We start from the raw sequence: 11,424 nt of genomic DNA, 5'->3' as shown, positions 1-11,424 counted from the left end.
TGTTTCTTAACTGTATTAGTGAAGCAGTTTCTTGCAGTTACCAATAACGGTGGGGATAAAAGTTAAAAAAAAAAAAAAAAAATCCTAAAAAAAGTAGGGTGTAGGTCCGGTGATTACTTGCCGAAAAGTATCTGCTACTGAGTTCTGTGGCTAGTGGAGAATAAATAAAAGGGTTTGGGGATCCAACATACCCAGAGGTTTAAAGATATAGGGGTTCCAGCAATGTCAGCCTGTCTCTCAAAACACTTAAATACAAAGAGGTACTCTCAAAATATTGTATAACAAAATTATGGCAAATCATCTTTTTACAACATCACCCGACAAACCGTGAGAAACCCCCCCCCCCCCCCTTCTACCCATGAGAAAAAGCAACAAAATACATTTAGATGCCCATGGTCATGCCTAGTCAACCCCTATCAAACCCCTTTAAACAATAACCCCGCCCTCCCCTCCCTCCCACCATCCCTCCCTCCCAACCCCCATTCACAGTTTTCTCCTCTTAAAATAATATTAATAACCATTAGCATAATAATCACTTATCACATATGCAAATTGAATGGGTTGTTGTTGTTTCCAATGATGATTTGTTTAAAAAAAGTGCTTGTTTGATTCCACTGACACAAAAAGGAACAGCAAAGAGTGGAGTAGAAAAGCGGTGACTTGTTTAAAAAAGAGAAATCACTTCAGCAACAGCATGATGAAAAGCTCACAGACTGACGTTCATTGCATTTTGAGACAGCCATAACAGCATCGGGTCGAACTTTGGGCGGTGTCTATTCTACTGGCCACAGGTGGGGGACAACCAGAGGGGCGCATGGTTCGCCAGGCTTCATCAACCCTTCTGCTGACAAAGCAACAGTCAGTCATGTTCAAACACCCTCTTCGCGTCAGAACATGTCGTGTGCGCACCGTGGGCTGTACTCCACTACAATTTATACTACCTCGTGTACACATGTGGCTCTCAAAAGAAATGTGGATGTCTTCACATTGACAAAACAGTACCATAATCTCAATGAAGCTACACGCAGTAGAAACCAAACATGATCATGTATTATAAGTTGTTGTTCTGACGAGATAAAACACAAAAAAAAAAAAGAAAAAAAACACATAAAAGCAAAGCTTTGTAGTCTCAAAGTACACCTGTAAAAACTGTGCTAATTGCATCTCATAATACAAAGTCTTATTACACAATTTTGCCTATTTTCCTGAGTTAATACGTTTCTTGTAACAGACAATATATACTTTTTTGCCATTTGAATTCTGGGCCTTTCCCTGCCACAAATGTTATTATTATTGAAATTATCAACATTAATCATTATTACTTTACAATGGTTTGATGATTGGTAAAACACAAGAGTTCAGGAAAAAAAAGAAGAAAGATCAAGCAAGTTCATAGCTACCCTCTAAATGTTTTAAATTACATTTAATTCTACGGTACGTTCGTATCAAAATCACTACTCTTAAACAAAAATTGAGCGACTAAATACATAATAAAAATGAGAATATTTAAAAAATTGCATTTGAGGCCATGTAAGACCCTCCCTGGTCATTTTTGTATCAACGTTTAATGGCAGTGTTTAAAAAACAAATCTTTGCTACAAGAAAAAAAAATTAGGATGGGTATAGGGACCGTATGGACAGCAACAGAACAGCTCCCTGCTGGATTCACCTCGTTTGACCCTTATCTGAAACTTTGGCTTGTCGGGGTTTTTGATCCTGTACTCACTGGCTCACTGACGTCAGCTAACAAACTGGTATACCCTGAGAATTCTGACACTGGAGTCCGTATTCGGTGGTCAACCTCTGACCCAGGATCGCTGCCATAGCTCAGAGGGGTCCGCCGCCCTGACTTGAACTGGGAGCCAAAGGCCTGGGCGAAGTTCTCGATCTGATACGTGGTTTCTTTAGGGGGGTTCAGTGGGGACAGGTCTGGGTAGCTGGAGCCGTTGGTGGGTGCAGCGTTCCCTCCAGCCTTGGGCTGCTGCCCCTTGGAGCCCTCTGCCGAGGCAGTCAGGTCCTGGGGAGGTAGGTTGAAGGCGCCCGGGGAGTGTTGCTTCTCCAACTGCTCGGTCAGCTCCTGAGATGGAGTCAGCTGCTGGTGGCTAGTAGGTTCTAAACTGAGGTGGTAGCCTGCCTGGGAGGGGGAGCCGACAAGCATGCCATAGTGGGACTTGGAGGAGGATGAGGAGGAGGTTGATGAGGGGGCGACGATGGGCAGTGGGGAGGAGACAGCAGGAGGATAGCCACAATCCAGTGGGGATGTGGTGTACACGTGTTTGTCGGAGAAAAGGGGCCCCGTGGGACTGGAGCTGCTGGACAGGAGTGGGAAAGGCCCTGTTGGGCCAAGGCTGGGGAAGGGTCCACTGTGGCTGGTGCGCTCCAGCGCCTGCAGGAGAAACTTGGAGTACTCGCTCATCACTGCTGTCTTGTCACCACCGTTGGGTGAGTCATCCTCCAGCTCAGGGGTAACAGGGGCTGCCGGCTGGAGGTCTACGTGGTGTGGGTGGTCTGACAGGTCGAAAGTCACGTCATGGTGGTGTGTCCCCTCTGGCTTATGGCTATAATGATCTAACAGGCTTTGCAGCACCTCATCTGGAATTCCCGACTTGTCGTGCTTGAGCTCCAAAGGTGAGGAGTCCAGCATGGCCAATGTGGGCTCCGGCCCCAGGGAGCCCTGGATTACACTACTGCCCTGGGATGCCATGTGCAGTGAGCCAGCTCCATAGTCATTGTTAACTGCATGGAGGTAGCGGCGCTTTTTCACAAACTGCATTGCATCATCATAGTTGCTGCTGGTGGTCGGCCCCTGCTTGTTGCCCCCGGCGCCCTGGAGTAGACCCATATTATCGAGACCAGAGCCCTCCACGTGATCCATGGAGCCGGGCTTCTGGCCCAACCGCTTTTGTCCGTCAACACTGTCTTCCAGAGAGAGGAGGTCCTTGTCCAGGCCTTTTCGTCCAGCTTTTTTAAAGACCAGTTTGGGAGTACTTCCCTGCATGGTGGGGCCAGAGCCTGAGGGGTGCTCCATGCTGAAGTCCTGCAGGCCCAGGTCACGGGCCATCCCCCCAGAGGACGAGGCTGCTGCCGCTGCTGCCGAGGCATTCTTCTTCCTCTTGCGCTCACCGCCCTCACCGTTTTTGGACTTGGCCCTCTTGCGTCCGGAGGTGGTAGAGTTTCCCTGAGTGAGTGAATAGCTGCCATGTCCTAGCTCTGCTTCGCTGAGCTCCAGCATGCTTGGGTCCAGGCCCTTCTTTATGGCTTCTCCACATGTCCGTTTGTGCTTCAGTAACCGGTCTGTTCTTGAGAAAAACTAAAAATGGACAGAGGGGTGACAGAAAAAGAGTGAAATATAAGCTTAGTTCTAGGACAGAAGTAGTTTAAAATCCTATACCTTTATTTAAATATCAGAAAATATACTGTAGATGTAAGCAGCTGGCTTATATGACCATTGAATTTCATGAAAGAACATTACATCCCCTGACCTTTTCTGACACAACTAATCCCATTGAGACAGGACGTTATAAAAGGGATTTAAGTGTCAGAAGAGCATAAAGTGAAAATTTACAATTGACCACATGCTCAGGGTGAAAACCCATGTGATTTTAACACGCTATTCAATAAAAGGATCAGTTTAAAGGCATTAAAAGTATACACAAAGCCACCTGGCATAATACATAAAATCAAATGCCAAAAAAGTGGTAAGCTACTTAGCAAGCAGACTAAATGTAGCCTACTTGTTGGCAGGTATCGCAGCGATATGGCTTCTCGCCACTGTGTGTCCTTTTGTGTCGCTCCATATGGTACTTCTGGATAAAACGCATGTTACACTGGTCACAGCTAAAAGGCTTCTCTCCTGCAAAAGACAGAGGCGACAATGTTAGGGGCTTGCGTCTCATTCCCAAACACTCCGGCATGCTATATATCCAAAGAGAGAAACTCACCACTGTGGATCTTCTCGTGTCTCTGGAGCAGGTACTTCTGGATGAAGCTCATGTTACACTGACTGCACCGGAAAGGCCTCTCACCTGTGCGATCAACAGTACAACCATCCGTCCACCACATTAATTAACACCCAACCTGTCACATAACTTCACTATGTGGTCATAATGTAAATGAAACTGTGGCAAACACCTGGCGTATTAATATACATCAACTTAAGACATTTAAGACTCACATTCAAAATGATCTCACACTAACAAAGTATTAACATATGTTCAAGAAACTGTGTGCTGCATTGCATATTTAGAATAGCACAGGGGGCCTTGTACAGAGCAGTATTATTATTATTATTAAATATTTTATACAAGAAAACCGTGTGTACCAATACCCTACATGAATTTTCCTTTAAATCATTTTTTAGCTCAAGTTCAAAGAACCAAGAGAGGATTTCCCAGCAAAGGTAATGACTAAGACGTCCAGAAATACATGAGTAATCATTTAGTCACCACTGGCTGTAGCGATTGTCTGGTTTCAAACACGTCCCCGAGCACTCTTGGTGAAGAGGAGATTAGCAAGAGTGGAGGGTAGTGAAGAGTGCAGTTAATTTAATGCCTGAAATTGATCTTCTATGCAGCAGAGAGAACAGACACCGTCTTCCTTTTCTGGATGTGTTCTGTTTCTGACATTTCCTTTGTGCATCTTACATTAATTAACATTTTTCTTAGCATAAGGGATCTTTTCAGCGATGTGAGCGTCTAGCTTATTGTCCTGCTTATTAAAACAAATTTCAATTGAGACATACTTTAAATGTACAATTCTGAGGAAAATGCTGAGAGTTTAAGGAAAAAGTAAAGCTCTGACAAGCAGCGAAAATCTCTCACCTGTGTGTATGAGCACATGTCTGCGCAAGTGGTAGGAGCTGCGGAAGGCTGCATTACAGTGCTCACAGATATGTGGTTTTGAGCTGGGGGACAGGCAGGCTCCATCTGCATCCAACATCATGGCCTACAAGGACAAAACCATGAGTACAAGTGGTACAAGAATACCAGTAAAACACTGTTAACTTTCCCACATTACGCTTGTGCAGCTCGAATTAAATTTAAGAGCTAAAAGCACTGAGGGCACAAGACCACTCTTTTCACGTGCAGATATTTTTCAGCCAAACAACACACATTTTTCTCGTGACATTTTTCTAAATGATTAACCTTTGCAGCATCGTTGCGTTTCCTTCGTGCTTTGCCTCCCTGCCCGTCCCCGTTGTTCCTCCGCCCTCTTCTACCTGAGGACTCTTTTGGCTCTTTACCCGGTCTTCCAGGCATCTAAGGACAAACAACAAGGTAAGTACACCACAATCCATAAATGGCAAATAGAGGCTACAGTTGCTGCAATTTCTGCTCTGCAAATGAACATGTCGAGTGCAGGAAAATATTAGCAACATATCATTTAAAAAGGTATTTAAACCACAACCCCTTCTCACCGGTTCTCCAAGTGATCGAACATTGCTGAGGCTGAGGTCATGCAGGAGCATGTTCTGGTGATTTTGGTGGTGGTTGCCGAAAGACATGTCCGGCATGTCAGTACCACTTTTCCCCGCGCCCCCTCCAGCACAGTTCACTCCTACTCCTCCAACCCCGCCATAGAGGGGCATACGGTAATCCAGCTCACTTAGCCGCTCCTGCTTAATGCCCATGCTCTGGAGGAAGCCCCCAGTGTTCACAGCAGTGGCACCCTGGTGGTCTGGGGGCGAGTCACGTTCTTTTTTCAGAATCATCTCCTGGGGAAGCTCGCTCATAACGGACTGGGAAGCCAGCCGTGTAAAGCTGGTGACAGGTGGCAGGTGGCTGAACATAAGCATACCTGGTGCAAAATTGGGGTCCATGCCACCGTTGCGCAAAAACTCATTGCCTAATTTGTCTTGGATAATACTCATGGTGGTGGTTTCGCTTTGTGCAGGGAAGAAGGAGGGCAATCAATTCAAAGAGGAATGCAGGAGAAAAATATCCTGAAAGACAGAGGAGATATGAAAAGTCATGATAAGAAGTGATGATTTTAAACATTAATAAGTACACAATCCACAGTAACTGTCACATTTTGTTGTAGGTCTATATTGTGACATCTCACCTATTAAAAGTCTTGCCCAAAGAGTCTACAAAGTATACCCTGTGTGCACTACACTGATCTCTGAATTTCCACTCAGTTGCCCATTAATTACATAATTGGATTTATCAGGCATTACCAAACGGAAACACTGGGTATAGTAACTGGAAACCTTAATGAATACTCTGCACAAAATGCATTTAATTTAGAGTGAAAAAAAGAAGTCATGAGAAACCTCTAAATGAAAATAAATAACTCACTTCATGCAACTGTCTGCAATAGAGCATACTACAGTTAAAAGAATACATATCGCTAATAATGTATTGTGATGATGTTTTATGTGCCAGAACCTGAATAGATGAGGACAATACAGAAACACTAAATATACCACCCACATTACTCGCAAAATCAAGGTAATTCCATTTCTCTATCTCAACTACAGCACCAGACTTTTGCCACGGTTTGCTTAAGTAACACACCAAAGTTTAAACACCATTACATTCAGTATGTCATGTATATTTGAAAAAGATGGTAAGGTTAGTCTATTTCCATCAACTAAATTCCCTTTTGCACCCCAAATGGAGAAAAATGAGGTCAGCCCTCTGAGCATGAAAGTAAAAATGCCCAGATGTGTCTCTAACATCCTTTTCATGCCATATTAAAAGAGAGTTTTAACAGAAGATAAATTATGCAGTCAGTGTGTGCCTTGATTTTGGTTAAATAAAATTTCAAATCTGGTTTAAAAAGCTCGAGACACACGTTTAGAGTAATATCCATGATCTGTGACGTGTGAGGATTTGATGATGAGACTTAAGATTTAAAAAGAAAGCATCACATCAAAACATTTATATTCTATTCGATGTAAGAAGGAACAATAAATAAATAAATAAATAAATAAATCTTCAGTTGCCTCTGAAAAATTTACTCTACATCCTGTATTGTTCTACTCTCGACATTTAGCACCACATGTGACTTGGATTGTAGCCAAAATAAAATTCGTAGCTTGATCGACTTTAGTGAGACATCCCTGCTGTTTTCTGACTTTGATCAATATTAGACAACACCATTTGTCATCTTTAGCTTAAAAACCCGACGTGAACGCCAAAGCTGGGTGCATTGGTTGCAATGCTGGCAAATTAATCGGTTCACTACGCTTGGCTAAAACAAACGATATTTGGGTCAAATCCAGCTAGACATTTCAAGTTATTTTAAGTTGGCGCAGTCGGGTGATTACTACGACGTGTAATATTAGTGGAACAAGAACAGAAGAGCGACTTGAGTGAGAATTTATTGTTTAGTCTAGCTCAGCCGACCATTTGGCTACGCGACACTGCATTCAACAGAAAGCGGATGAGCTTTTGTGATGCATAATAGTTAGCAAGCTAGTTAGCACAGTGAGCTAGCCGGTTAGCCACAATGAGACACAATCAAGGCATCTTTACGTCTTCAATCAAAACAATCGACTGAGGCGTCCTACAAACCATAAACAGTAATTGAAGTAAGGTCACACCAACACTCAAAGTTATGAGGTCTGAAATAACCCGCATTTGTCAGAAATAAATATTTAATTTGGTCTGTTATGATCAATGTAACGTCACGTTTAGCATATTACCTAGCGTTGCTATCAAGCTAGCTAACGCTGAAACAGGATCCATGATTTGATGCCATTAACGCACATATTGACTATTTAAACGACAATTATACCTGGGCACACACTAAAATCAAATAGCATTAGTTAATCAGGGGACAAAAATATTATAACATCCGATAAGGTCAAATTAAACGGCAAGTTTGCTTTAAAGTCGAGTCAGCGGCACAAATGTCCCATTCTCCAATTCCCAGGCTTTGATGACGCTCGTGAAATCAAATCTGTCTGGTTGCGAGCAACGCTGGCGCTCTATTTGTTGTAAGCTAACTTTAGCTGTAATTACAAGCGGATACTGCTCACCAGAACATTGAGCTAGCAAAGTATCCCACGTCGATTGCGGTACATGTGGATTTCAGATCAAATGGCCGCGCTAAACAACAGTGTACGCTTCGAGGCAGCTGTGTTTATAACAATCAAGCTGCCATGAGCTAGCTAGTTAGCTGCTAGCTGCCCCGACTGAAAACCCGCATTACGGCCCGTGCAACAGAAACAATGATGCTGGGTCTCAGTGCATCTCCCGTTTGCGCCGAGCCAGACAATTCCGTCGCGTCAATCTCGACAAAGCCAAAGCCTTCGCCACGAGTAAAACCCGATTAAGTGTCCCACTCACCTGCACATGACCGCAGTTGGTTTCAAACGTGTCTGTATTCTCTCCGTATTCGCCGCTTTGGGGTTTTATTGCCAAAACATTGTTCTCCAGCGGTCGCTGCTTTCTTCCATCTTGTCTTGGCGCGGGGAATTATGGGTGCTGCGGACGGGTCGTGAGAGGAGACAGGCGAAGGCTGCCGAGGTTCGAGGGAGCCTCACTGGACAGCACGGACAGCCCTGAGCTCTATGGTAATGTTAACACACCGAGTACATTAACATAGACAGATACTGCAATGAAGACAGACATGGCGTCCTGCAGCTCTTTTGTCTTTGCATGTAAAACACCAAAAAGATGGACGACACCTACATTTATTCTTATTTACTTATTTACGAAATACTTAGCAACGTTGTATTACTTACATGTAAAGTTTATTAATTTTAATTATTGTGTTATTTCTGTTTTTGTTTTTCTGTTTTTTCCCCACTCAGGATTTGTATTCTGTTGTGTAGGAAGAATAGCCTCTGTTTTGCTGAACCATAAGGCTCCTAATTCACAAACTGTAATGCAATGTAGCTCAATGCCAAACTGTATGTCTTTCTATTTATTTTCTATGAATGATTGCATTATTGTATGCTCTTTTTCATCTTTCTGTCCCTCTGAGGGTATTTGTCAAAGGGCAGCACAGTACAATCACCTGCAATAAAGCTAATATATCTGAGGCTTGCACAGATATAAGTCACATACTCAAAATTAGGGATGCACCAATCCAACTTTTCTCTCCACATATCTTTACTGCTGATACCTATTACCACTCCGATACCAGCACTCTGTTTCACTCCGGTAACTCAAGGCCAGGTACTACAATCCGAGTCAGCGGTCTGCCATGACTGAACTGTAGTGGAAACATTGACTTTTATAATGACATGGATGAGAAGCTCTATGTCACGTGGACTGGTCACATCTGGCACTTGCATGATGAACTTAATAAAGACACTATCAGATCGGTGCACTGAAACACAAAAATACGGCACTGGATTACCAACTGGGCAAAGCAGACAGCCACCCTGGAGCCGCAGACTACCAGGGGCACAAAAAGTTACAGCTTGCCTGTGAACTGATTTTAGGTCATTTGATTAAGAACAAATTTCATCAGGGATTTTGCTCCACTGTAGTCATCATCACTGAAAGTGGATCCTGCTTTGTGGTCTTATCTTGTGGCCGTACATAGTAGAAGGCCCCTGTGTCAAAATCTAGCTTTAAGATTTTTTGTTTTTTGTATCATCTTTACACTGTACATATTCCTAATTTAAAGGTGATGGTGGGGGTCAATAGGAGCCAATTTTTTTGCCCTGGGGCCTCCTAATAGGACTCTTACTGTTTGATTACCTATTCAGACTTTCTTGCAGTGGTGTGTAGTGAATCTGTCTGATCCATTCTTCAGACTGAGTAGAAAAGATTCTGTTGGTATTTGATGGATTCATGATGACAAGAGTGTCTTTTCCTTTTAAATGTTGAGGCGCTACATTTGCCACTTGGTAGAACTGGTTATTTCGACTGCCACATAATAATCCTTGAAAGCTTTTCTTTTTCCACTGGTGCATTTTCATTTGATATTTAATACCAGTAAGTATTACAAAATGTCAAGACAATGTTTGGGTTTATTTCTGCAGTTCATATAGTGCACTTAACAGCATTTTTTTCTGTCAAGAACAAAAACACTCTTAGTGCAAACCATCTCATCTTTGATCATTAACGGAGTAAATGTGGTTTTCATTATAAACTTGTAACTGCCAGTCATCAGCTGAATGACTTACAGCCATGACTTTGTGGCATGTTAGTTAAAATGTTGTTTCTGAGAAGCTTAAAGCCTTAAAGAGATCATCTGATGAACACCAAATAATAAAAAATAACATGGCATGACATTTGAGTTGACTCATCAGCTCACTCTCCTGTTTTTACAGACACAAGTATGCAGACTCATCACGTAGGCTACAGTACATCTGTTAAGTGAATCACAGCATATTTCTGACAAAAATGAAACAAAAAAAAAAAACACTTCAATCTCAGGCACCCATTACTGTACAGAGGTTAAAAATAGCACATAGCTGAATAGCCATTCTTTTCCTCTGTGGGCACGGCTCAATTCCTTCATCCCGTCTCTGTTCATACAAAAATCATCATCGTATCCAAAATCCAAAAACTTCAGCCAGCGAAAGTATTTTTCATGTTGTTTTCATGGCCATTTATTTTGTATACACACCAATTCATTGTGTGAAATGCTTCATGTCCTGCTGGCCTGAAAGTCCAACTGGATGTTTCCTTCCTTCTCTACCCTGCTTTCAACTTCATACGGCTTTATTTTCAGTTGATTAAAAAAGTGATGATGATGATGATGCAGCTTCAGAGGAAACCACAATGCTGCAAAATTCTCTATACATTTCAAACTGGTATTCCTGTGTGGGTGCACAATAACCTGCTTACACAGAGGTATGATACAATCTTACAACTGGTCTATTGGAAATATGCACAGATTGGAGCTCAGCCCCAGAAGAGCACAGCAATAATTCCATATTCTGATTGTGCGAATAGCTTCGACAACAAACAACCATATTAATGTGATAATATTCTCATAGGGACTTGGTGTGAAGCATGCTCATAGATATTTTCTGAGACATTTCTTCACCATCTGTCTGAAACAGTCCCATAGAGTACTCTGTGTAGTGTATAATTCAGTTCACACTACAGTTATTGGCATTATTTCAGGTTCACTTCCACTGCAGTAACAGTAGGGGGAACCAAATAGCCACCAATGACCACATGTCCATAAAATAACCAATTTTATAGTACACCGTTCTCAAGACAATGGTAATTAGGCAACAGGAAACAAATTTTAAAGTAATGTGTAGAGGGGCAAAGACTATAAGGGTGTTCACGGCTGATTTCACTGTAATATTGTTTGCTCGCTCTGCTGCTTTTACCTGTTTGGGCACAGGCCAAAAAAAACAAAAAACAAAAAACAAAAACAAAAAAAAACACAATTTCCCTCTCTGTAACCCCTCATCAGCTCCCCCCACCCCCACCCCTCTAGAAAGGGAAATTTGCCACCCTGCTGCAGTTGGTCCACAATCTTTAATTTGAAGTCACTCCTACC

At 42.6% G+C, this 11,424-nt stretch overlaps 1 protein-coding gene across 2 annotated transcripts; it reads right to left on the bottom strand.

Annotated features, from left to right (window-relative positions):
• Positions 1–1,029: 1,029 nt before the first annotated feature.
• Positions 1,030–8,427, bottom strand: LOC139350207 (zinc finger protein 281-like). Of its 2 annotated transcripts, XM_070991436.1 has the most exons (7): positions 8,295–8,427; positions 5,417–5,941; positions 5,145–5,258; positions 4,821–4,944; positions 3,942–4,025; positions 3,735–3,853; positions 1,030–3,310 (listed from the first exon to the last, which is right to left on the bottom strand). In XM_070991436.1, the coding sequence occupies exons 2-7, from the start codon at positions 5,867–5,869 to the stop codon at positions 1,682–1,684; spliced, it is 2,523 nt and encodes an 840-aa protein (XP_070847537.1). In that variant the 5' UTR covers positions 5,870–5,941; positions 8,295–8,427; the 3' UTR covers positions 1,030–1,681. The 2 variants fall into 2 exon arrangements, with proteins under 2 accessions (XP_070847537.1, XP_070847536.1); XM_070991435.1 differs by lacking the exon at positions 8,295–8,427 and having other exon boundaries at positions 1,537–3,310; positions 5,417–5,991.
• Positions 8,428–11,424: the final 2,997 nt, after the last annotated feature.

The sequence above is a fragment of the Chaetodon trifascialis genome, chromosome 21 (genome assembly GCF_039877785.1).
Source record: "Chaetodon trifascialis isolate fChaTrf1 chromosome 21, fChaTrf1.hap1, whole genome shotgun sequence".
NCBI lineage: Eukaryota > Metazoa > Chordata > Actinopteri > Chaetodontiformes > Chaetodontidae > Chaetodon > Chaetodon trifascialis.
Note: the sequence above shows the minus strand (reverse complement) of the source record. Positions and strands in the feature narration are given on the sequence as shown.

Coding starts and splice junctions, on each gene's coding strand:
- LOC139350207 (XM_070991436.1), bottom strand. CDS start 5,869: ATGAGTATTATCCAAGACAAATTAGGCAATGAGTTTTTGCGCAACGGT. Junction 4,026..4,820: donor ACATGTGCTCATACACACAG/GTGAGAGATTTT, acceptor TTGATCGCACAG/GTGAGAGGCCTTTCCGGTGC. Junction 3,311..3,734: donor GCTGCGATACCTGCCAACAA/GTAGGCTACATT, acceptor GTCCATTTTTAG/TTTTTCTCAAGAACAGACCG.